The 27,982-nt window shown below is 44.9% G+C and overlaps 1 protein-coding gene across 1 annotated transcript in view; it reads right to left on the bottom strand.

The window, feature by feature from the left end:
• Positions 1 to 27,982, bottom strand: part of LOC137429413 (seizure 6-like protein) — a 155,760-nt gene that overhangs the window by 64,023 nt on the left and 63,755 nt on the right. Inside the window, exons 19-20 of the mRNA XM_078781054.1 lie at positions 25,286 to 25,321; positions 21,070 to 21,190 (exon numbers count right to left, since the gene is read on the bottom strand). Of these exons, the coding sequence (XP_078637180.1) occupies positions 21,070 to 21,190; positions 25,286 to 25,321 (157 nt within the window). The remainder of the gene's footprint in view (positions 1 to 21,069; positions 21,191 to 25,285; positions 25,322 to 27,982) is intronic.

A 27,982-nucleotide genomic window follows, 5' to 3' on the forward strand; every position in this document is an offset into this window, starting at 1 on the left:
TGGCAATTCCTTTTCTGCATTTCTTGCTAGGCTGGGAGTGTGTGGGACAGAAAGAAGGAGGATGTGTGACAAGGTGGCCCAGGTTGCCTTGAAAGGCTCATTTTGGATATGGAGGAAGTTTATGGAGACACGTCGAACGGTGTAGGTTGGTTGTGTTTTTTTTTTGTTACCATTATTATTTCTTATTTTGTGTACTGTGTTCAAAAAGTATCCGACCTTTATTTTTCGTGCGTAAAAAAAAAGAAGCTAGGGAGGCGTTGATTGGTGCACGTATGTAGGCGATCCTAATGCGCACGCGTGAATTTTCTCCCACCTGCAAAAGCTGTCATTCGACGGCAGACCGCCGATGAGTGAGGAAATGTAAGTGAGCGCCGTCGGATTTTCGTTTTTGACAAAATGCCGGAAAAACTTGAACAACGCTACTGCATCAAATTTTGTGTAAAGCTTGGCGATTCCCAAGTGGAAACGATCCGCAAGATTCAACACCGTTCATTCCATTATGAAGGAGGATTTGGGCTTCTGGAGAATCTCAGCGAAGTTCGTACCGAAGCTGCTAACGATTGAGCAGAAGCAACTCTGTTTGGAGATCGCACAGGACATGCTGGAGACTGTGAACAGCGATCCCAGCTTCCTCAACACAGTGATCACTGGCGATGAGTCCTGGGTTTATGGGTACGACCCAGAAACCAAGTTGCAGTCATCACAATGGAAGCATCCAACATCGCCAAGCTTTACACAAAATTTGATGCAGTAGCGTTGTTCAAGTTTTTCCGTCATTTTGTCAAAAACGAAAATCCGACGGCGCTCACTTACATTTCCTCACTCATCGGCGGTCTGCCGTCGAATGACAGCTTCTGCAGGTGGGAAAAAATTCACGCGTGCGCATTAGGATCGCCTACATACGTGCACCAATCAACGCCTCCCTAGCTTCTTTTTTTTACGCACGAAAAATAAAGGTCGGATACTTTTTGAACACACTACGTATATGAGTGAGTGGGTGAGGGTGTGTGTTTTTGCATGAATTAATTTTTGCATGAGTGTGTGTTTTTGTGTGTGGAGTGGTGTATGATGTAAGGGTAGGTGGTTGGTTGGTTGGTGTTGTGTGTGTATGTGTGTGTATGTGTGTGTATGAATGATCTGGTGTGTTTTGTTGGTGAGTGGTGAAGGGTATAAAGGAGTGTTCCACCATGTTTGTTTGGTGCTGTGGATTCTGGATGTGGAGGTGTTGTTGTTGTTGTTGTTCTTTGCACTGGCTGGGGGTGGGGTATGTATGCATCCAGGTGCAGTTGCTGCATGTGGGTGTGTATGTGCCCCTGCTGGCCCACCTTAGCTGACCGTATCGAGGTTGAAGGGCCGAAACGGGATGATGCTGAGGACCTCAACTGAGGACCTGGTCAGTGCGGCACACTTGTGACCAGGTGTGATTTGAACTTTTATATATATATATATATATATATAATTACATAACACACATAAGATGGGTCACCCGATCAAGACTGGGTTATTTCGATTTTATTAAAACCAACAAGAAGATTGATGTGTAAAGCTGGAGCAAAAAATATTCCAGGATTACACGACGGCAATGACTGGCAAAATGGCCTCATTTCCTTGCAGCCCCTTTTTTTCTTATTCTAATGACATCTCTTTGCGTGTTTCTCCTCAGTCTCATTTATGCAAGCAGTTGGTTGTCTCTCTCTTTATTTTGTTAACGTGTTTTTGCAAGTTTCTCAGTCTCATTTAAGCGAGAAGTTTGATATCTCTCTGCTTCTTGAATGTGTGCTTTCTTTAATTGCTTGGATAGAGATGTATATCCACTGAGTAAACTTCTCTTCTTTCATGGCATTGTGTCTGGAGAAGAATTGAAGACAACGAGGATATATATATATATATATATATATATATATATATATATATATATATATATATATATATATATATATATATATATATATATATATATATATATATATATATATATATATATATATATGTATGTATGTATGTATATATAAATATATATATATATATGTATATATATATATATATATATATATATAGTCACAGGAATATATATAGTCACATGAAAAAGTAAGTACACCCCATGTACACTTTACACCCCATGTACCCTAAAAAGTAAGTATGTACACCCCATACATATATATATATATTTATATATATATATATATATAATTATATATATATATATATATATATATATATATATATATATATATATATATATATATATATATATGTTGACTTTTTCAACATCTTTCAACATACAGCTATTTGATCTTCATTTCAACAATATTGATAGATAAAGGTAATATAATATAACAAATATCATGAAACATTTACATTTTGTCGTCCATTGTATAATTTAAATAAACATAAATGCAAATTTCGCATGTGGAAAAAGTAAGTACACCCTTACATTTATCACGACTTCAAATACCTAAAATTAGAATCAGGTGCACCAGCTCAGGTGCAAATGATTAGAACATCGTTAGAGAGAATATAGGAGGAACCTGTCTTATTTAAACCTCAGACATTTAGTTTGGTTTGCTCTTTGTGGTTGAAGTGTGCGGCGTCACCATGCCTAGATCAAAAGAGCTCTCTGAGGCCTTCAGAAAGAAGATTATAGATGCCTACGAGTCTGGGAAGGGATTTAAAAAGATCTCCAAACAATTTGAAATCAATCATTCGACTGTCCGGAAGATCATCTACAAGTGGAGAAGATTCCAAACAACTGCCAACTTGTTCAGGCCAGGCTGCCCCAGCAGGTTCAGCCCGAGAGCAGACTGCAAGATGCTGAAAGAAGTCTCTAAGAACCCCAGAATGTCATCACGGGACCTACAGGTAGCTCTTGCCACTGTTGATGTCAAAGTGCACAAGTCTACCATAAGAAAGAGGCTGCACAAATTTGACCTACATGGGAGGTGTGCCAGGAGGAAACCTTTGCTGTCCAGAAAGAACATCAGGGCAAGACTAAAGTTTGCCAATGAATACCTCGGCAAAGACCAGCACTTCTGGAACAATGTGCTCTGGACAGATGAGTCAAAGGTAGAGCTATTTGGCCACAGTACCAGAAGACATGTTTGGCGAAAACCAAAGACAGCATTTGACCACAAGAACCTGATACCAACTGTAAAGCATGGTGGTGGAAATATTATGGTATGGGGCAGCTGTGCTGCATCAGGGCCTGGGCAGCTCGCCATCATAGAATCCACTATGAATTCTTCATTGTACCAGAGGGTGCTTGAGGATAATGTGAGGCCATCTGTCGGAAAGTTGAAGCTCAACCGAAGGTGAACCTTGCAGCATGACAATGACCCTAAACATATCAGTAAATCCACCAATGAATGGCTGAAAAGAAAGAAATGAAGGGTTCTGGAATGGCCAAGTCAAAGCCCGGATCTAAATCCCATTGAGATGTTGTGGGCGGATTTGAAATGAGCTGTGCATGCAAGAAACCCCTCAAACATCGCACAGCTGAAATAATTCTGCATGGAGGAGGGGCAAAAATTTCTCCCAGTCGATGTCAGAGACTGGGAGACAGTTATAAGAAATGCCTACTTGAGGTTGTTTCTGCCAAAGGGGGCAATACCACCTATAAGAGCCAAGGGTGTACTTACTTTTTCCACATGCGAAATTTGCATTTATGTTTATTTAAATTATACAATGGACTACAAAATGTAAATGTTTCATGATATTTGTTATATTGTTGTGGTTTTGGAATAAAGGTTAATTCACCCTCGTAGGTAGACGCACCACAACATGAAGCCTCGCGATAGTTCAGTTATTTCTTAGTGAATGTAAGCGTCGTCCTTTCCTGTGTTTAGTTTTGCGTTGAGCAGGTCCGTGCGTAGGGCGGTTCTTTTGGCGTTAGCATGCCACGTGGCAGGCCTGAACAAGTCTACCGAGGCCGAAGGGTGGCGCTGCAGGAGGAGTGGCCGGTAAGGAACGAGCCACCAATCAGGGCTCGAGGGGAATGGCTAACCACGACGACCAGAGGCGGGGTTTGGAACATTCGAGTGAGACTTTGGGGCGGGGCCATAAAACCATGCTCCGAACCCCCGCCCACGGCAGTTGAGTTGAGATGAGAAGTTCAGAGAAGAGATGCGTCGTGCAGAGAGTTCCCAGTGAGGGTCGTGTGCACCTCAGTCAGAGCCGGAGAGTATCGTGAGTTCAAGTGCTGAGTTATAGTTCCCTGTGAGACGAGTTCAAGTTCCCTGTGAGAGTGATTGGAGTTGGGTTGAGCTTGAGCACGCACGAGAACGCACCGCCGAACGAGGGCATTGAATTGCGGTGATCGAGATTGTACACGAACTTTCCCCGAGCCCCGTGCCCTGCGCTGCATTAATCGCGCGCTCGAGAGGACGACCCGTGCCGGGCCACAGACGCGCGATTTCCTCCTGCCTGCCTTCGCCTGCATACATGCCGTGACAATCTGAGGGTTATGCCCGGCGAGCTGCCCGGGAGCAACCGCCGGCAAAGCGCGCTTGGCGCGCGAACTTCTTCTCTTCTTTTCAACGTGAGTGAGTGGGCCCTTTGTCTGGGAAGGAAGTTAACATTGTTAAGCATCTGCTCTGTGTCCCCTTTCCTTTATCCTGATCATTGTACAGTAATAATAAATTGTGTTCTTTCTCTGATTTGACCGTTCTCGTCCCTTCCATCAATTGGCTTCGCATGGTACGAATAGAACCGCTCGAATCGGGTTCCATAAAAGTAACAGCACGAGTCGCGTGATACGCATACCGCTCGGGCGTACTCAATTAAGCGTGGCTTGTGCGAGGTTCGGTCCCCGCTTTCGGGGCAGCGTGGGTTAAATGTATGTGCGAAGTTGTCCCGATACCCTTTTTCACGTTTGCTCCGGAAGTGGCGATTCGGCCTCGCGGACCCGAAGACCCAGGGGGAAAAAAGGCGTTTAATCCCCCCTTTGTAACGGGAACGGGCTTCGGGAGATCCGCAACAATATTATATCACCTTTATCTATCAATATTGTTGAAATGAAGATCAAATAGCTGTATGTTGAAATATGTTGAAAAAGTCAAAACTTTACATGGGGTGTCCTTACATTTTCACGTGACTGTATACATACATATATATATATATATTGTTACGGTTCGCGGTTAAGGATGTTGTTTGCCGAGCGAAGGCACCGCGACCTAACAGTTTTCCCCGATTCACACGATTCACCCAGAGGTTGGCCGTATCGCGCCACAGCTATTCAATATGGAAAACTCTAAAGCGACCGAATGTAAAGAGGAAGAAGAAGAAGACGTACGGAGGAATAACAGGTTTTATTAATTATTTTCACAAGCCAAAGCAAAGAGAGCAGTTGATTATATACAGAAAATGGAAGGAGCAGGCACACAGTGAAATCTTTAGCTTACCTATACAAGCTTAATTAATGAACCCCAGGACAACGTTAAAGACAGACGGACGATCACACTTACACGGGGAAATGCAGGCAGGAATGAATGGCTTGGAGATGGGTGGCTTTTAGAGGCAAGGAAGGTTCAGCGGGTACTGGACACGGTCGGGCCAGAAGGCACCGCCGTCAAGAAGCCGAGCTTTGGTCCCAAACTGCGCGGGCGAAGTTCCTTTCTCTGTACTGCTGCCTCGTGCGCTCCTTGCGTTGCCCCGGTCCGCTTTTCCTGCAGCGCGGCACGTCTCACGGCGGCTCGGTCACACCTGCTCGTCTCCAGCGCATCTCCTGGACCCATCTCCGTCAAAGCTCATCTCGTATCTCTTTGGAGCGTCCCGCGGCGGGTTATATAGGCCCCGCCCTTCACCCTTTTCGAACCTTCCCCAAACGTTCTCTCTCCCCCCTCTCAAGCCAAACCCCTTGTTCTGGGTTGGATGAGCGGGGCCGACTTACTCCTCCCCTCTATGACGAGGTGGAGACCCGCCTTTCTTCTTCGGCGTTACCTCGTGCGTAATGGAGTCAAATGCAGCACAGTGGACGGCAGATGGAAATGCAGCAAAGTGCCTAAAGAGGCAATTGCAGCAAAGTGGCGAACCTGGCACTTGGAAGCTGCCATGGGGCGTCAGAGGGCCTACTCTTATTTAATTCGGTGCAATGAAGAGTCAAACTAGTGGGAAACACATCCTTAGCCTACACAGAGAATAAGGGACTAACTATTTAAAAGGATATATTGTGTTCTGTGTGTAGGTTTATGGAATTAACTAAGAGGACGAGCTGCGACCATTCTTCACATTACGAGGGTCAGTTACACACAACAAAACCATACTTTTCACATTTGTTACACTTTCTCAAAATTGTTACACTTCTCAAATCCGTTACACTTCTCAAATTCGTTACACTGCACCCTCCTTTCTTCAGGCCCGTTCTCGGGCCTACAAAACTTTAACTTAGTGTGACACGTAGGTGTAATTCCCTCTACAATTAACCTGACCCTGAGTGTGACAATTTTAAAACACAAATAAATATGTCCCCCTGCTGCATTGCACCCTGCCTAACAGATTTGCGCCCACAGGATAACCGAATTACGGAATTGTTTTCAAGCTATACATTTACAGTGGGGAGCATTATTTACAGTGATGTTCTTTCTTATTTACAACGCAACCCAGGACCTGTGTTTTTTTTTCTTTTCTTTTTAGGGAAGCAAAGAGAAGGAAATTCCTGTTGGGAGGGAGGAGACAGCACGCATTGCATCGATGCACCAGTACCAATAACACCAAAGCACCCAAAAGCACCCAAACGCACCAACCAGTGCACAGTCATTACTGTTTGCAATAAACACACAAAAAAACAACTGGTGGTGGCCTTCTTCTTCTCTGCTGGGCCGATGTTCTTCCCGATGTCTTCTTGCTTCATGCGGCCTACTTGGACATATAAAAAGCACAAACCGTGTCCATTTTTATTTAGGGCCACAGGGGCCAACTAAGGGTGGTCCACCTGTTTGGCATAGGTGCCACCTTACCGAGGTCCGCAAGCAAGATTCCCTGGCCACTATGGCCGGTCTCCAACAGAGGTGCCCTGCCCCAGAACCTGGGGTCCATCAAGTGGTACTTGGCCGCATAACAGCGGTCCATAAAGTGGTACATCAATGCAATGCATGCTGGTTGAGAGGGTCCTGGCACACAAGACGACCTCCGCACGTTCCCCTCAACACCCAGTGGCGCACAGTCCTCAGGTGGGAGACAAAAAGGGGGGGAAAGACAGATGAGCGAGGGGTAAGGTCACAAGGGTACACATCAAACAAGGCAAGGCAAGGCGAAGTGCGTATGGAGAGCGAAGTGAGAAAGCTCGTCCCTACCGTACGTCACCCCCCCCCCCTGTCACCTACTCTACCCTTGCCCTTACCCCATATTTACAAAATCTACACCTTTACAAATCCATCGCTACCGTCACATCTTCCCCATATTTCCCCTACACCAAATTCGTCTCCACAATCCCTCTATCCAAAATTTGCCATCACCCAATTAATCATCAACCCTCATAAGGAGGAAGAGATGGAACATCAAGGCACAATGTCACACCCACGTCATGATGCGTCTCACCTTCCAACATTTGCATCAATAAAAATAATAAAAACCACCTGGCATGGTGCGGAGTACCTGTCACCTCAGGTGAGTGGATGCAGATGGTGCAAGGAGATTTTCATCCTAACTACTTTCTAAATGACATTAACATGCTTTACACTACCCGGGGTCTTTCCCTGCTAATCCAATGGCCAACTTACACTATGGGTTCGAAAAACCAATTCCCATTGACCAAACTGTGGTGCTTCTCCATTTTGGGGTCTCACTCCCCCGATTCATCTCCCGGTGCCCTTGCACAATTTCTGAGCTGAGACGTGTAGCTCTCCCAGCAGGTCTACCCACCTGCACACCTCCACCACTGTAGTTGCCACCCGAGCTTACCTAGCTCCTCACCCTAACCTAACTAACTGGGGAAGGCCCCTCCTGGCTCTGTCACCCCACTCGGTGCCCTCTGGCACTGGGCTACCCGGGTCCGTCCTCCGGATCCTCGGGCCCCATCTACAACTACCGGCTCCCAGAGCCCACCTGCGGCCTCACCTGGCCGACATCCTCACAGTGGTGGCGTGCCCAAACCAACTACACACACTAACAGGCTACACGCCCAGCCATTTCCACAACACTAATGCACCCATCCAAATACCATTCTTCCACCACGCACCACAGATGCCAATATCCAACCACAATTTACCTATACCCTCTACCTAACACTTACACTACCCTCCCCGGGTATTCGTGATGGGGGTCCATCCTTTCCCCACTCACACCTTCGCACCATCCACTCCACTCCATTGTTTCCACCATACTCACTCCACGACCATCCATTCCAATACTCCACACTCCATGTATTCCACATTCCATGTATTTCACACAACCATTTATTCCATACACCTGTTGGTGCACACCTGTGCACTCACACCTGGTGCCACCTGCACCCTCCTTCCTTCCTGGACCATTTGGTCAACACCACACGCAATCACCACTACTCCCTCATACACTGCTCCATACACCTGTTCAGTTGCACACCTGTGCAATCACACCTGGTGCCACCTGCACCCGGCATCATCTAATCTACCTGGTGCCCTGCTAACTTAGTGCTCCCCGTCTTCCCTTTAAACTAAGCACATACCACGTCATTATCATCCACACTACCCTCTCTGCGTCCCCACTACAGGTGTCATTGTCACTACCTAATCTTAACGTCACCTAAGGTCATCTTCTAGGTCCCTACACATTATCCAAACCCTCCCTCGGCGAGCTTACACTGCCATAAACCCCATAAATCTAGTGCTCCTTTGCCCCCGTGTGAGGGATGGTGGATTGGCCATCCCATCACATGGGGCATCTCTTACTATAAATCTTGCTCGTCCAATTTCCACAAATCAAAAATTTTCCAATTACTGCCAATTCTACCCACTATCCTAAATTTCGTATCAAATCACTATCACTATCATCATCATCATCACAGTCCACTCACTAGTGCCTCTCGGTGCGCCAATTCACTTCCACAGCCCGGCTTCGTAAAGCCGAGCAATGAATGAGGGTTGTTTGGTGCCGGCGGCTGGATGCGTCCGGCACTCGGTGCAGGGAAGGACGCTTACCCGGGCCGAGATCCCACGCACCACCTCGGCACGGAGCCATCCCATGGCCCGATCTCGACCTGCCGGAACGCGTCAACAAAAAGGGGTCGCCATGACGACCCTTCCTATCGGGCTGCCCGCTCCGCCTAGTGGAGCACGGACGCGGCCGTTCCAAACGCGGCCCAGCGTGGATCACGTACGGCGGTCCTTTTGAACCCGCCGTGGTTCGGATCCCCGCTGGTCCTCACGGCACGCGCAACCAGGCACGCACCGAGGGCCCGATTCGGCTATAAGTCGCTCTAACCGCTAACCCGGTCACCGTCGATGCTTCACCTGCATGCTTACACCCCGCAGCCCGTTCCTTGCTCACACATCCAGCCATCTCCATGCTCCTCGTCATTGCACCTTCTCTTACACAACCAGGTACACTCATTCCGCTCACAGACTTGGTCACACACCTGACCACCTCACACCTTTGCACACACTCGTTGTTCGCACACCTCACCAACACACCTCTTCGCGCCCCCTTCTCGGTCACCTCCTCTGTGACAATCACAGGTGTGCTCTCACTCGCCCACCCAACCACGTGCCTCACTACCAACTCAAGTGTGCATTCCCACACACGCTCTACCATTCCAGGTGTGCATCCTTCCATTCCAGGTGTACATCCTCTCTCACCTGTCACAACCAACTCACGCTCCATGTCACTCTCACTACTTTCACCACCACTCTTGACAGCGCACTCACCCTTACTCTCTACAGCGCAGTCTTTCCTCATGCACCTGTCCGTTACACACCTTTCTCGCGCACACTCTTCCGTTACTTCCTCCGTAACACTCACCACAGGCGTGCACTTTCTTGTTACATCCTCTGTAACACTTCTCACTACGGGTGTGCATTCTCCCTCACTCTTGACAGCGCACTCTTTCCCCATGCACCCGTCCGTTACACACCTTTCTCACGCATCCTCTTGTGCACACTCTTCTGTTACTTCCTCCGTAACACTCACCACAGGTGTACACTTTCTTGTTACATCCTCTGTAACACTCCTCACTACGTGCTTCCATGTGCTCCCTCGCACACACGCTACGACCGACTCACTCTCGACAGCACACTCACTCCTTGGCGCGCACTTTTTCCTCACACACCCCAGAGTCGGACATTCTCGCACACCTCCTCCTTCGCACACCGTACCTGTCGCACACTTCACCAACGGCCTCTCACGAACACCCGGATCCAAATCAACCCCCAAGCCGACTGAAGCTTTCCTCACATCATATACATTTCCACGTATATCGCCACTCACCTTGGCACCTCGTCTCTGCACCTCCTTCGCCACCTGCAAACTCTTTATTTGGTTAGCGAGCACATCATCACGATTTGAGCACCGACCTTGTACATATTCCATCACCTCCTCCTGTATTTCTCTCTTAGTTTCTGTCCGTCTCTTCTTAATTTCACTCACCTCTTCTTCCACTTCCTCTAATTTTTGCTTCACCTCTTTTATTTCCCGGTGCGTCTCCTCTATCTCGTCCTCTAAGGCTACCGTGACCGTTTCTATGTGCGTCCTCACCTGCCGGTCCTTCGTCTCCATTACCTCTGTCACCTCTTCCAACCTCGTTGTCAGTCCCTCACGTACCATCTGACATTGCCTCTGCGTCGCTATCAAGTCATTTTTAATGTCGTTTTGTGTCGCTTTTAACCCTCCTAGTACTGCAGTGTTCTTTTCCACTTGGTCCACTAGTTCCTTTTGTCCCACTGTCAGCTGTTCTACTCCCTTCGTCAGACCCTCTATGCCCCCTTGTAACCTAGCCGTATTATTCCTCACCTCTTTCTCCATACGCTTTTCACCTCCTACCTCCTCGCGTACCCCCGATAGTCTGGTCTGTTCGGGGAAAAATTGTGCAGATTTGTCTACAAGCATGACATTTGGCAGACTTGTAGTTTTTGACATGCTGAATTCAAATCTGCCGGGAGCCAAAGCCAATTCTCAATGGGAGCGCCATATTTGACACTTCAAAATGGCCGCCACTCAAAAACTGACTTTTCCATTACTAGCCAACCAAAAGTCACATAATTACAATTAAAAGCACTTTTCTAGGGGTTGGACCTCACTGATTCTAAATCTGATGTCTGTTTGACAGTAGCCCTGACAGGAAATTTTACATATTTTTTTATTTTTATGTTTGACAATTTTTTTAAATTTTAATTTTTTTATTTAAATTTTATTTTTTACATTTTATTTCAGGTGCCTGTCGTTCTGCTGTGGGAATAGAAGTATAGAAGTCCTAGCTGTACTGGTGGTGGATGGCAAGGATGGATGCCATCAACTGGGAGCTTTGCTGTGTCTGCCAAGAAGAAAAGGATGAACGGTTGCAGACGCCAACGGAAGAGGGCCTTGCTTCAATTGAGAAAGATCTGAATGGTTTTAAAGCCATTGGTGTCATGCCTTCTTGTTTGAAAGTGTCATGGGCTCAGCTTGATGAGGGCCAGGGCATTGCTAAGACGCTTCAGACACACAATGCCAAATATCACAAAGTTTGCAGAACCTACTGCAGTAACTCTCGCCTGAGAAGGTTCACTGAAAAAGAGGATTCTAGTGACCAAAACTCACCTAAGAAACTACGGTCCAGTTTTGCAGTGTCTTCTGCTCCTCAGAAGTCTCCTTGTTGCATAATATGTGAGGGACAGGACCAAAAGAATCTACGTAAAGTTGAAACATTTAATGTAGACACAAACTTAAAGACCTGGGCTCAGAGCACCAACAATTTCAATCTTCTGGGCAAACTGATTGCCCACGCAGCTGATGCCCACGCTGGTGACACTTACTATCATGTACAGTGTTACTTGCACCTGAGAGACTCAGCTCGTGCTGAGGATCGCAGATCATCTGCAGGTCTTCCTGCCCCTCACTTCAATTCTGTTGCCATTGCGCAAATTGTTGCTTTAGTCGAGGACTCTGACTCAGTCTTCAAACTGTCTGCTTTGCGACACTTATATAGAACACTTGTGGAGCAACAGGGAATTCCCTGTTCTGATACCAGGGAACCACATGCCACACGGTTCAAGGAGTATCTTCTGAAGCTGCTTCCTGAGTCGACAGAGTTCTCCCAGGGCAAGGAAGTCTATATCTCTAGCAACCAAAACGTTGGAGATCTAATAGCTGAAGCCCATAAGTCCCAGATAGGTCAGGATGATGCTTTGTTGTTGATGCGAGCAGCAGTAATACTTAGGAAATGCTGTCTCTAAGAGGCAAGAACCATTTACTGGTTCTTTTGCCTCTGATTCCCTGACATCTCCCATCCCTGGACAGCTGAGAAGCTTCCTCAACATCCTGCTCCAGGGCCCCTCAATCTTGCGTGAACAGAGCAATGAGGAGTTGCAGGCGCAGGTACAAGGCAGGGCAAGAGTTGCAAGCGCCATTGCCCAGCAGATTATTTATAATACCTGCAGTGGTTCACATCATGCCACAAAGTCCAGCAACATCCGTCACAACAAAGAACATGAGACCCCTTTCCCTTTGTACCAGGGCCTCAAGCTGCATGGTGAGGGTAGGCGGAAGAAAGAGATCAATAATGCCAATGCCTTTGGGGTTTCTGTGTCTTACAGTCATGTCTTGGAGATCAGGCGATCCATGGCAAGAGCACACGTCAAACAGTTTGTCCAGGATGGAGTTGTGCTGCCCACAAACATCCGTAGTGGGGTCTTCGTGACCTTTGATGTAGACAACTTGGATAGCAGCAACCAAGGTAACTTCTCCCATGATGAGTTCCATGGGACAGCAATCAGCGTGACAAACCACCTGTCTTGGGACAACCAAGGAGTACAGCGACCCTCTATCGAGCTGGATCCTACAGACACTACTGTACCACAACTTCCTGAATCCTACACAGTGGTTCAGCCAGCTGAATTCTCAAGCAATGATTTGTATGTACCATGTACTCCAGATCTCAATTCTCGGCCATCTCATAATCTGCTACATGGAGCCAAATTCAAGGATGAGTCCTGGATGGCACATGTGTCCACAGTGCTGAAACAGGACACATTGCCAGAAGGTGAAGTCATCACCTGGTCAGGCTACAACTCCCGACTCATGAGTGATGACTCTGTGAAGCCTAAGGCATTGATAGGGGTTCTACCTCTGTTCCCTGACAAAGCAGCCACACCTTCTATGATGAAACATGCAATGCATCTCACAATGCAAGGCACAGAGGCCCTCAACCCTGGTCAAACACCTGTGCTTGGTGGTGACCAGCCTCTGTATGCCATCACTAAGCAGCTGCAGTGGTCATTCCCTGACACAATGGGGGAAGATAAGCTGGTCCTGATGATGGGCGCTCTACACATAGAGGACAAAATGCACCAGATGATTGGTAAGTTGCTGCTCCACTCTAGGTGGAGCAACATTCTTACTCAGGCTCAGGTCCTCACATCTGGCCGTGCCCAGTCTGTGCTTCATGAGCATCATATAAAGCGCACTCGCTATGCTCACCAGGTCTCTGTCATGGGTCTGTATCTCCTCAGACAGAAGTCATACTCCAATTACTGCTCTGGTGTTGAGGGACCACCTGAGTCTCTAGAGATCTGGGCTCAAAGGTCCAGAACTCACAATCACATGTTCATGAAATAAAAAAAATAAAAAAAATTTAAATAAAAAAATTAAAATTTAAAAAAATTGTCAAACATAAAAAAAAAAAATGTAAAATTTCCTGTCAAGGCTACTGTCAAACAGACATCAGATTTAGAATCAGTGAGGTCCAAAACCCTAGAAAAGTGCTTTTAATTGTAATTATGTGACTTTTGGTTGGCGAGTAACGGAAAAGTCAGTTTTTGAGTGGCGGCCATTTTGAAGTGTCAAATATGGTGCTCCCATTGAGAATTGGTTTTGGCTCCCGGCAGATTTGAATTCAACAGGTCACAAACTACAAGTGTGCCAAGTTTCATGCTTGTAGACAAATTTGCACAATCCCCCCTTAAAATCCCCCTAACAGACCAGACTACGAGATCTCCTCTCTCATCTCCTCCCTCTCTTTTGTAGATGCCACCCTCATCTGTCCCAATTCATCCCTCTGAGCATCCAATTTGGTTTCTACCCCGATTTTCACCTCCTCTATCTGCTCTCCCATTTGTTTAATTTCTCGGGCGGATTGCTCCCCCATTGCCCGCAATTTGTCTTCCATCCTATTTTCTAGCCCCCTTAACCCATTTTTCACCTCTTTTATCCCGTTGTCTAACCCCTCAAATTTGTCGTCTAACTTCCCAAATTTCTTGTCTAATCCCTCACCGGTACCCCTCGCTTCGTCCCTCATTACCCCCAATTGCTCACTCCGAGCCCTCGCTTCGTCCCTCATTACCCCCAATTGCTCACCCATTTCTCTTTGCTCTCGGGTGGACTTATCACTTTGGGCATCCATTTTTGCCATCAGTTGGGTCAAGAATAATCTGAGGTCAAACCCGGTTTGCCCAGCGTCCCCAGCCGCCACCGCGGGCTCGCCCTCCGCGGCGCCGCTATTTTGGGACCCTTCAACCACGTGCGCGAGCGCGCCATTTTGTGCACCTGATACCCCTCAACCACATTGCCCATGTTCTCCTCCTCTCTTTCCTCCACATACATTTCCCCGAGGTCCTGGGTCGATTCTACCCCGTCTATCTCTCCCACCGACATCCCGTCGCCTTGACCAGCCATGGCGCGATTTCAAAATTCGGGTTTTTTTCTTTTTTCTTTAAAACAATTTCAGCAGCTTGTAATTTTGAGCGCGTTACGCGCGCTTCAGGTCCGAATCCGACACTTCTGACACCAATTGTTACGGTTCGCGGTTAAGGATGTTGTTTGCCGAGCGAAGGCACCGCGACCTAACAGTTTTCCCCGATTCACCCGATTCACCCAGACGTTGGCCATATCGCGCCACAGCTATTCAATATGGAAAACTCTAAAGCGACCGAATGTAAAGAGGAAGAAGAAGAAGATGTACGGAGGAATAACAGGTTTTATTAATTATTTTCACAAGCCAAAGCAAAGAGAGCAGCTGGTTATATACAGAAAATGGAAGGAGCAGGCACACAGTGAAATCTTTAGCTTACCTATACAAGCTTAATTAATGAACCCCAGGACAACGTTAAAGACAGACGGACGATCACACTTACACGGGGAAATGCAGGCAGGAATGAATGGCTTGGAGATGGGTGGCTTTTAGAGGCAAGGAAGGTTCAGCGGGTACTGGGCACGGTCGGGCCAGAAGGCACCGCCGTCAAGAAGCCGAGCTTTGGTCCCAAACTGCGCGGGCGAAGTTCCTTTCTCTGTACTGCTGCCTCGTGCGCTCCTTGCGTTGCCCCGGTCCGCTTTTCCTGCAGCGCGGCACGTCTCACGGCGGCTCGGTCACACCTGCTCGTCTCCAGCGCATCTCCTGGACCCATCTCCGTCAAAGCTCATCTCGTATCTCTTTGGAGCGTCCCGCGGCGGGTTATATAGGCCCCGCCCTTCACCCTTTTCGAACCTTCCCCAAACGTCCTCTCTCCGCCCTCTCAAGCCAAACCCCTTGTTCTGGGTTGGATGAGCGGGGCCGACTTACTTCTCCCCTCTATGACGAGGTGGAGACCCGCCTTTCTTCTTCGGCGTTACCTCATGCGTAATGGAGTCAAATGCAGCACAGTGGACGGCAGATGGAAATGCAGCAAAGTGCCTAAAGAGGCAATTGCAGCAAAGTGGCGAACCTGGCACGTGGAAGCTGCCATGGGGCGTCGGAGGGCCTACTCTTATTTAATTCGGTGCAATGAAGAGTCAAGCTAGTGGAAAACACATCCTTAGCCTACACAGAGAATAAGGGACTAACTATTTAAAAGGATATATAGTGTCCTGTGTGTAGGTTTATGGAATTAACTAAGAGGACGAGCTGCGACCATTCTTCACATTACGAGGGTCAGTTACACACAACAAAACCATACTTTTCACATTCGTTACACTTTCTCAAAATTGTTACACTTCTCAAATCCGTTACACTTCTCAAATTCGTTACAATATATATACATACATACATATATATATATATATATCTATATATATTTATCTATATATATATATATATATATATATATATATATATATATATATATATATATATATATATATATACACACACACACAAACACATACATATATTTTTTTTAAGAAAGAAGGGCTCTTGCCTTTGTTCAAATTTTGGGAGTAGATCTAGTTTTACTTTCTGGTTGGAAGCATCTTCTGTCTTCAAAAATGTATAATCCCAACCACCCCAATCTTACTTCATAACATATATATATATATCGGGAGAGTGGTGTTGCAATATATAGATAAGAGCAGCCACTAACACCACTCTCCCAATTAGCAATATAAAGATGAGAGTGGCCACCATCACCACTCTCCCAATATGAAATATATAGTTGAGAGTGGCCACAAACACCACTCTCCCAATATACAATATAGAGATGGGAGTGGCCACCAACACCACTCCCGATTAGCAATATATAGATGAGAGTGGCCACCAACACCACTCCCCCAATTCGCAATATATAGATGAGAGTTGCCACCAACACCACTCTCACAATTTGCAATATATAGATGAGAGTGGCCACCAACACCACTCTCCCAATACGCAATATATAGATGGGTTTGGCCACCATCATCACTCTCCCAATATACAATATATAGATGAGAGTGGCCACCAACACCACTCTCCCGATTAGCAATATATAGATGAGAGTGGCCACCAACACCACTCCCCCAATTAGCAATATATAGATGAGAGTGGCCACCAACACCACTTTCCCAATTAGCAATATATAGATGAGAGTGGCCACCAACACCACTCTCCCAATATGCAATATATAGATGAGATTGGCCACCATCATCACTCTCCCAATTAGCAATATATAGATGAGAGTGGCCACAAACACCACTCTCCCAATATACAATATATAGATGAGAGTGGCCACCAACACCACTCTCCCAATATGCAATATATAGATGAGAGTGGCCACAAACACCACTCTCCCAATATACAATATATAGATGAGAGTGGCCGCCAAACACCACTCTCCCAATATACAATATATAGATGAGAGTGGCCACCAACACCACTCTCCCAATATGCAATATATAGATGAGAGTGGCCACAAACACCACTCTCCCAATATACAATATATAGATGAGAGTGGCTGCCAAACACCACTCTCCCAATATACAATATATAGATGAGAGTGGCCGCCAACACCACTCTCCCAATATACAATATATAGATGAGAGTGGCTGCCAACACCAATGTTCCAATGCCACCTTTTTCTCAACTGCACCCTCGTTGTGCTCTTCCCATATCCACATCTCCTGGAAACTGACAGAATGACGTCACTGCTCAGCAATAACGGGCACACTGTCAGAATGACCAACGACATGAACGTGAAAATTGACTCTCAAGCAATGTTTTGTCTTCTGTCTATGTGCTTGACATCTGTGGTTGCGTTTGTTGTCAACCAAGCTGGCCTCCAAAGCCAGTCGCCGACTGGGCATCCTCCGTCGTGCGAAGTCCTTCCTAGGCACACCTGAGCTCCTCACCACATACAAGGCTTTCATCCGCAGCTCAATGGAATACTGTTCTCCCCTATGGGCTGGTGCTCCTGCCTCACACCTGGCTCGGCTTCACGCTGTTGAATCCAAAGCTTTCAGGATCATTGGAATCTCCCGCGATGAAGCTATCTCTGAGGGCCTTTCACTCACTCACCGCAGGCAGGTAGGTGGTCTTTCTGTCTTCTACCGACTCCTCTCCGGCCTTGCTCCCCCAGCTCTCTCTGTGCTCTGTCCCCCAAATATTCCTACAGGTCGCACAAGATCTGCCAGCCACTCTCTGATGGTTAAACTGCCGAAATCTCGGCTCTCTGCTCACCTTCACTCTTTCATTCCTCTTTTCTCCCGCCTCTGGAACAAACTCCCTCACTCCCTTCAATCACACTCCTCCCTCCAGGTCTTCAAAACAGCTGTTCACCACCATCTCTTATCTTCCCTCATCCAAAACCTTGATCTTTTCTATCCCCACTAATTCACCCCAGATCCACCTTGTTTGAAATTCCAACTTCTTTCCTGGAAGTCTTGGCAGTGTCCATATGTTTTATACCTCTCCCACCCCCCCCCCCCTTCCCATGCCTACCCCCCAAAGCCCTCTCCCTCCCACAGTTCTCTCGATGTCTCCATGTCTCTCGGTCCCTGCTCTCAAATGTTGTGTTTGTGTCCTTCCCCCTCTCTCCCCATCTTGTCTACCGCTCCCGATGTTATTTGTTTTGTGTGTCTGTTTGTCTTTCTGTGTGATTAATGTTCGCTCTTTCACGAGCCTCGATCTTGTATACAAAAAAAACCAAAAAAAAAAACCGACTTCTACCGACTCCTCTCTGGCCTTGCCCCCCCAGCCCTCTCTGGGCTCTGTCCCCCAAATATTCCTACAGGTCGCACAAGATCTGCCTGCAACCCTCTTATGGTTAAACTGCCAAAATCAAGACTTTCTGCTCACCTTCACTCCTTCATTCCTCTTTTCTCCCACCTCTGGAACAAACTCCCTCACTCTCTTCAATCCCACTCCACCCTCCAGGTCTTTAAAACAGCTGTTCACCACCATCTCTTATCCTCCCCCATCCAAAACCTTGATCTTTTCTACCCCCGCTAATTTCGGTCCCCTTGTGTTTTATACCTCTCCCCCCCCCCCCCCCCCCCTCCCATTCCCACGCCTCCTGCCCCCAAGCCCTCTCCCTCCCACACTTCTCCCTGCTCTCAAATGTTGTGGTTGTGTGCTTCCCCTTCTCTCCCCATCTTGTCTTCCGCTCCCTCTTTTTGTATATTTTGTTTGTCTGGTTGATTTGTTTGTGAAATAAATGTTAGCTCTTTCACGAGCCTCGATTCAGTATTTAAAAAAAAAAAAAAAAAAAAAAAAAAAACTGAACAAGCGGCATGAGTTCCAAAATAGAAATTTTGCTGACCATCTGTCTGTCGTCATTGGTTGTCACAACAGCGTTCCCAGCCATTAAGCAGCAAATGCTGCTCATTGAATTTCCCAATAAGTTACATGTAGATAGTCATGCTTATTTTTGTGGATCTAAGACGAGTTATAAAAAAACATGTGATGTTTCCCAACTAATCAAGAGATCCACAAGGACAAGAGTTGGTTACTTCCACAAATATTACTGGGAATTTCCGAAAGTTGAAGTTCCTGCCTAATTCTGCACTTGTTCTTTTTCTCAATATGCAAAGAGAAAATATCAGAAATGATCAGATGGTCATTTCAATTTTTGAAAATTAAGTTGATTTTCCCTTTAACCTCCATATATACTGTTCATAACATTCCCATTCCATTGCATTTGACAAACATCTTCAATTTCATCAATTAACTAGATGGTATTCATGGAATACTTACCCTGTTAAGTCAACTTGGTGCAAGCCAACTTTTCTGTTTTTGAAGGTTTTTTTATATTTGATCCAATATGGCTGCCAGACCACGTGAGCGATTACATCATAAATTTATATCCTCTAATGTAATTGTTGAAAATTGAATGTGTAGATCATGCTCAAGAAATTTCAAACTGATCACACTAAGTGTTGTCCCTGTCGAATTATCACGTCGTAATTAAGGCACCAATGATGTCATCGTCAAAACACTTATTCCCCATGAAGAGTTCTTTACAATGAGCCACGTTTCATTTTTTTACCATGGACCGTTTTTGGAGATATAAAGATGCAACGTTTTTCGGTTTTTCCAAGATGGCGTCTGTACCACGTGACCTATGATGTCATAATTATCATTTAAATTTTTTACAAGAGGAGGCGCAGGGGCGGATCCAGGGGGGGTGCAGGGGGTGCGCACCCCCCCCCCCCTTCGATCCAGGATGAGGGTGCAGGCGGTGCGAATCTGCTGAACTGTTGGACCAGGGAAGAACACAAGGAACTGCAGAAACTTCCAAGAACGCACGAAATGCCGTTTCTGACGATCAATTTTTTAAAATTTCCTGGGGGAGGACCCCCAGATCCCCCTCCCCCAAGCGCTATAGTTTCATGCACCCTCCCACCCCCGTCTTGAAATTCCTGCATCCGTCCCTGACTCTCCTTTGGTGAAAATTTAGTATCCCCCGGACTAACAGTTAAGAGAAATCTTTTTTTCATACTGATCACGATCAGATCAAGCGTTGTACTTGTCGAATGATTACATCATAATGAAGGCACAGACAAAAATCATCAACATATATTATTCTCCATGTACCACATTTAAATTTTTCAGTACTTGACAATGAGCCACGTTTAAATTTCTTCTATTGAGCGGTTTTGGAGATATAGAGGTGTAACATTTTACCAAGATGGCGTCCGTACCACGTGACCTATGACGTCATAATTATGGAAAATAAATATATGCAGGCGGACGCGGTCCTATGGTAAAATCTCGTGTCAATCGGACCAACGGTTGTCGAGAAAATGAATTTTTAAAATGCAGACACGCACGTACGCCACACTTACGCAACCGAATGCCTAACCATGCTTCTCGCTTCGCGAGCGCAGGGTAACAACATCAACATGGCCATCACAACAAACTAGAGGCGTATGCTTGGAAAAAGGTAGTGTGGCTATTTTACACTTATGGGACTGCAAATCAAACCCACACCTATGGACAGCTCCGAGAGACAAAGACAAGCAAGTAACCAACTGAACTATCCAGTTGTGTTCATATTCACCCTTCCCCTCTCTCACAACCCCCCACTACTGTCATCTTCTTTGTCATAATCTTCTTCCTCCTTTCAGTCAGACCACATTTTTACTCTGCATACTTTTGATTTTGTACTCTTACCAAAAATACGGAATGAGGTCAAAACAAAATTAACAATCAGGACTTAAGGTCATGGCCTCGAGGTTACTGGATCAATCAACCCACTGCACCACCTTACCAATTGTTAAGAGCAAAAAGGTGTCGAAGCATCTTACCTGCGATGATGACATCTTCCCAGGAAAAGATAGATGCCGACCACCAAGTGCATCACCACAATTATGAGAATAAGTAGGGCTGGTGCCACTTTACCAACCACAGTGGGTGTTGCCTCTTGCGCTGAGGACACACGGCATTTCACCACAGAGGATACCCAAGGTAACATATACTGTATGGACTATATTATATATCCTTATTTGTGCATCACGTATTGTAAAATACGCACAGTGAAATACAGTAACTGCTTGGACATCATGTGCATGCCACCATGACATCATCTCCAAACAGATCCATGAGGTCTAACATTCATGGAATGTTTCTCCCTTACCTAGATTCAAGCTCTAATGATAATATAACCAAGACTAGAACGGAACTCAGTAGAGTGCATACCTCCACCAGGCTGACCAGTTTACTTTTTGTATCCCACCGATAGGATAGATCTGGATTCGCACCTCAACCAAAATCGAATCGGCTTGTTCTTGTCACCTACCCAAATCATCAACCTAGTTTTGGCAGAAATTGTCCACAACTTTTGGAAATATGCTATATATTGTTTTTGGCTCTGTCACTCTATATTGGGTGAAGAATCACTTAAGAATTTTAAAAATTCTCGTATCCGGATCCGTTATTGGATCTTCACAAAAATCGAATCCATTCGTCCTCATCACACACCCAACCTGTCCGTAACTTTTAAAAATATGATGTCCTACAGTGCCTTCAGAAAGTATTCACATCCCTTGACTTTTTCACTTTTTGTTGTTTACAAACTGAATTTAAAATGGATTAAAGTGAGATTTGTTTTTGTCACTGATCTAGTGCAAAAGACCTTAGACACCATAATGTCAAAGTGGAATAGTGTTTTTAGAAATTTTTACAAATCAATTAAAAATGAAAATCTGAAATGTCTTGAATCAATAAGTATTCACCCCCTTTGTAATGACACTCCAAACTGAGCTCAGGTGCATCCAATTTCCTTTCATCATCCTTGAGATGTCTCCACAACTTGATTTGAGTCCACCTGTGGCCAATTCAATTCATTGGACATGATTTAGAAAGAAACACATCATTCTATATTAGGTCCCACAGTTTGACAGTGCATGTCAGAGAAGAAACTCAACCATGAAGTCCAAGGAACTGTCTGTCGAACTTCGAGATAGAATTGTGAGGAGGCATAGATCTGGAGAAGGGTGTAAAACAATTTATAGAGTTTTAAAGTTCCCAAGAGCAAAGTGAGCTCAATCATTAGGAAATGGAAAGAATATGGAACTACACAGACTCTTCCTAGAGCTGGCTGTCCTACCAAACTGAGCAACCGGGCAAGAATTCCCTTGGTGAGGGAGGTGACCAATAACCCAATGACCATTCTGACAGAACTACAGAGTTTGTTGGCTGAGATTGGAGAACTTGCTGGAAAGACAACAGTCTCTGCAAAACTTCACAAATCCAGGCTTTATGGCAGAGTGGCCAGAGTCTGCCACACCAAGACACTCCTGAGAAAAAGGCACATGACAGCACACCTAGACTTTGCAAAAAAGGAACGGGAAGGATTCTGAGAGTATGAGCCAAAGATTCTGTGATCTGATGAGACGACAATTGAACTCTTTGGACTGAATGCAAAGCTCTACGTCTGACGGAAACTGAGCCCAGCTCATCACCGATCTAAAACCATCCCTACTGTGAAGCATTGTGGTGACAGCATCATTCTATGGGGATGCTTTTCGGTGGCAGGGACAGGGAGACTTGGAAGGATAGAGGGAACAATCAATGGAGTCAAATACATGCAAATCATTGAGGAGAACCTGCTTCAGAGTGAAAAAGACCATAGAGTGTTGTCAAGATTTACGTTCCAACAGGACAATGACCCCATTCATACAGCCAAAGCAACATTGGAATGGCTTCAGAGCAATAACGTGAAAGTCCTTCATTGGCCCAACCAAACCCCAGACTTGAATCCCATTGAGAATCTGTGGAAAAACGTGAAGATGTTCACCGATTTCTCCTCTTCCAACTTGACACAGCTTGAGAAAATCTGCAAGAAAGAATGGGCGAAACTCCCTAAATCCAGATGTGTAAGGCTGATGCAGACATACCCAAGAAGACTCGAAGCTGTAATCACTGTCAAAGGCATTTCTACGATGTATTGACTCAGGAGGTTGAATACGTATGTAAATTAGATATTTCTGTAGTTCGTTTTTAATTATTTTGTAAAAAATTCTAAAAAATAAAATTCCATGTTGTCATTACACAGCTTGAGTATTATGTGTAGATCAGTGACAGAAAAAATCTCAATGCAAGCCATTATATATTCAGGCTGGAACACAACAAATGTGAATTTTTTTTTTTTAATCAAGCGGTGTGAATACTTTCTGGAGGCATTGCATCACTCAGTGGTGAAGAATATCGCTTAAAAGTTGATCCAACTTGCTCTGATCTGGATCTGTAGTCAAATCTTCACAACATCTAATCATTTCGTCCTTGTCACATACCCAATCTCTCCACCAAATTTCATCCTGAATCTGTCCACAACTTTTTGAGATATGCTGTTCACAAACAAACAAACAGGGATGAAAACATAACCTCCACCCACCTTCGGTGGCGAAGGTAATTACATTCTGGCTTCTTCTCGAGTGGATGCAGTTTTCCCAGCACAAAAAGCACAAAAACACAAAAAGCTATAGAATACTGTAGCGGATCTGCCCTGTATAATTGTCGTTTGTTCACCATGTTGTTAATCACATTGTAAATCGGTTTCGGTGTCTTCATATCTGACTAAGTTGGTCCTGTCATGTCGATTTCAAGATTAGGTTCGTCTACAGGTCAGCTTGGCCATGTGCCCACGAGTCTTCGGTCTGGGTACCGGTCTTCTGACCCGTGCTTCATCCTATTACACTTTTCATCTGCAATACTTCTTCCCTTTCTTCACAAAACTACTCAAAAAATGAACCCCACCTCCAAAAAACCGCTACTCCTCGTGAAGGACATCATAGGATCTTTAAAGTTCATGAGCTAACATACAGAACAGCTAGTTGTCCATCATTGGGATGGCACACACATTGATGCGTCTTCCTGCCTGCAAAATATCAGGGCTATAGTTTATTGTTGTGTGGAGGTTTAAACCCAGGATAGCCCAAGTCGAAAATCCCAAAGAAAACCAACAGGACAAATCCCATAAAATCCCATAGGAAATTGGACCAGTATGATCTACTGGTTTCAACAATGAAAGTGAAATACTGGACCAGTACGAAATACCAATAAAAACCAGTAGGGCAATGGGGACCAGTAAAGGACCAATAGCATACCAATATATAAATGAACAGGATTGAAAATAACCAATCGACATATGTGTGGAAATTACATGTGCATACAGAGAATTGAACCCATGTCCTACTGGAGAACTGAACTAGGGCTCTGCCATCTGATAAAGACCATGGCTATAACTCAATTCAATGTGTAACTGTGTGTTTTGCGTTTGTTTTTAACAAAATATAATTAAAGTATTTTGGTTGGTCTATTGATTTTCAGACTAGTTGCATCTAATGGTTTCTATTGGTTTCGACCGGATCTGGATCGGTTTCTACTGGAAACTCTACTGGTTCCTGTAGAAACAAATATAAACCGTGATTTCCAATCAAGACCCATATAAATGTCCCACTGGTCCCTATTGGTTTATTTGTGATTTTCGACCTAGGAAACATCTCAGAGGTGACTGCGCATAGCTTTAGGCTATCAAAACTGACAAAAGGCATGATCTTGGGGCATGACAAAACATCCTGTGTCGAAGGGTACTACAATCCCTGCAGATCTATATCAAAAACGTCCTCAGGAACAACATGAAAACACACCAAATGATAATGTGCTGCATATTGCATTTCTACAGCAGTTTAATGAAATATTAGTGAGCAAATGAATTAGCATTTCTTGAATTGCCTTTGAGAGCCTTGCATAGTTCATGGCATCTTTTCAAGGTGGTTATCACACAAATAGTGATGTGAAAGGATATTTCGAAAAGGTTCTAGTGCAGAAAGCTGTAGGAATGAATCAGAGTAGTTTTGCTGTGAGTGCTTTTGTGCAATTTTCCCAATCGTATGCACAACATAACATGACCAATGGCATTCAATAGCTTTGGCAAGTTGGCATTTTAAAGTTAATTTTTGTGTAAGGTAAGAAGTAAATAATTAAAAGTGTAAGCAGGAACTGTGCTTGTTGTGCATTTACCATCAAGCTGGTGACGCAGAAAATATCCATCATTGGCTGTTCCACACACAGGATGACAAGCACAACATTATTGAATGAATCAACCTTTAACATGTTAAATGCTACATGATAATCATGTGTGTGTGTGTGTGCATGTATATATATATATATATATATATATATATATATATATATATATATATATATATATATGTATGTATATATAATATACAGTGCATTCAGAAAGTATTCAGACCCCCTCACTTTTTTCACATTTTGTTATGTTGCAGCCTTATGCTGAAATCGTTTAAATACACTTTTTCCCTCATCAATCTACACTCAATACCCCATAATGACAAAGAGAAAACCGGATTTTATAAAGTTTTGCAAATTTATTAAAAAAAAAAAACTGAAATATCACATTGACATAAGTATACAGACCCTTAACTCAGTACTTAGTTGAAGCACCTTTGGCAGCGATTACAGCCTCGAGTCTTCTTGGGTATGACGCGACAAGCTTTGCACACCTGGATTTGGGGATTTTCTGCCATTCTTCTCTGCAGATCCTCTCAAGCTCTGTCAGTTTGGATGGGGGCCGTCGGTGGACAGCCATTTTCAGGTCTCTCCAGAGATGTTCGATTGGGACCTTCAAGGGCCTTCACAGAGTTGTCCCTAAGCCACTCCTGCGTTGTCTTGGCTGTGCGCTTAGGGTCATTGTCCTGTTGGAAGGTGAACCTACGACACAGTCTGAGGTCCTGAGCGCTCTGTTTCAGGTTTTCATTAAGGATATCTCTGTACTTTGCTCCGTTCATTGTTCCCTCAACCCTGACCAGTCCCCCAGTCCCTGCTGCTGAAACACACCCCCACAGCATGATGCTGCCACCACCATGCTTCACCGTTGGGATGGTATTGGGCAGGTGATGAGCAGTGCCTGGTTTCCTCCAGACATGACGCTTAGAATTGAGGCCAAACAGTTCAATCCTGGTTTCATCAGACGGCAGAATCTTGTTTCTCACAGTCTGGGAGTCCTTTAGGTGCTTTTTTGCAAACTCCAAGCAGGCTTTCATGTGTCTTTCACTGAGGAGAGGCTTCCGTCTGGCCACTCTGCCATAAAGCCCAGATCGGTGGAGTGTTGCAGTGATGGTTGTCCTTCTGGAAGTTTCTCCCATCTCCACACAGGATCTCTGGAGCTCAGCCAGGGTGACCATCGGGTTCTTAGTCACCTCTCTTACCAAGGCCCTTCTCCCCCGATTGCTCAGTTTGGCCGGGCGACCAGCTCTAGGAAGAGTCCTGGTTGTTCCAAACTTCTTCCATTTAAGAATTATGGAGGCCACTGTGCTCTTGGGAACCTTCAATGCAGCAGAATTTTTTTTGTAGGCTTCCCCAGATCTGTGCCTCGACACAATCCTGTCTCTGAGCTCTGCAGGCAGTTCCTTCGACCTCATGGCTTGGTTTTTGCTCTGATATGCATTGTCAGCTGTGAGACCTTATATAGACAGGTGTGTGCCTTTCCAAATCATGTCCAATCAATTGAATTTACCACAGGTGGACTCCAATCAAGGTGTAAAAACATCTCAAAGATGATCAAGAGAAATGGGAGGCACCTGAGCTAAATTTCAAGTGTCATAGCAAAGGGTCTGAATACTTATGTCAATGTGATATTTCAGTTTTTTCTTTTTAATAAATTTGCAAAACTTTATAAAATCCTGTTTTCTCTTTGTCATTATGGGGTATTGAGTGTAGATTGATGAGGGAAAAAATGAATTTCAACGATTTCAGCATAAGGCTGCAACATAGCAAAATGTGAAAAAAGTGAATGGGTCTGAATACTTTCTGAATGCACTGCATATATGTATATATATGTATATATATGACCATGTATGTGTGATACGATAAGTCCAAAACAGGTGGGAAGGACAGACAGATGGAGAGCAAACCTAATAATAATCCTTTATTTCAGGCACAAAGTCCACATGTCAATCATCACTCTACAGTACCTTACTACAATATTCACCAAATGTCTGTCTGTCTGTTCCCAGGTACCGCAAAAACGGCTGAACCGATCGCAACAAAATTTTGGGTGGGTAATCCTGGGGCCCCCTGGAGTAAAATAGGCTATATTGTTTTTCCAATTTTTCCCCAAATTTCCAATTTTTCCAAACACGATGGAATAATATTTACCGATATGAACAGTGATGTGGCTTTTATTGAAATTCTACAAATACTGTTTAGATTTTGATGATTTGCATGTGATACGATTTAATGTATGTTTATATAAATCGTTTAAAATAAAAAAAATCCTTCAATTTCTGATATTTAGCCTTTTCATTTGGGCCTCCCAATTGAAGTCCCGCCCGTATGGTGGGTACCGTTGCTAGTTAGTATCACACAAAAAGGAGGTTGGGTATTCCACGTCTGCACAAGTGATGAAGCATGGAGACCAGCAACAATTAATGATTTCACGAGCATGTTTTCAATAAGAATGGAACTGTTTCTAAAGCTTTGCACTGACTTCCTGAGAAATTCATGGAAAGACATCACCTTATGATTCACAAAAGTTTGGGAAGCACTATGCCGGCTAGTGAGGCCCAACAACCATCGAAATGCATTATCATAGCAGACAGTGATTTTACGCATGGATGACAGAACAAAATTCCTCCACAAAGTTGAACAATACAGGTTGCATCAGTAGGATTTAAACAAACGACAATTAATTTC

The sequence above is a fragment of the Myxine glutinosa genome, chromosome 6 (assembly GCF_964187855.1).
Source record: "Myxine glutinosa chromosome 6, kmMyxGlut1.1, whole genome shotgun sequence".
NCBI lineage: Eukaryota > Metazoa > Chordata > Myxini > Myxiniformes > Myxinidae > Myxine > Myxine glutinosa.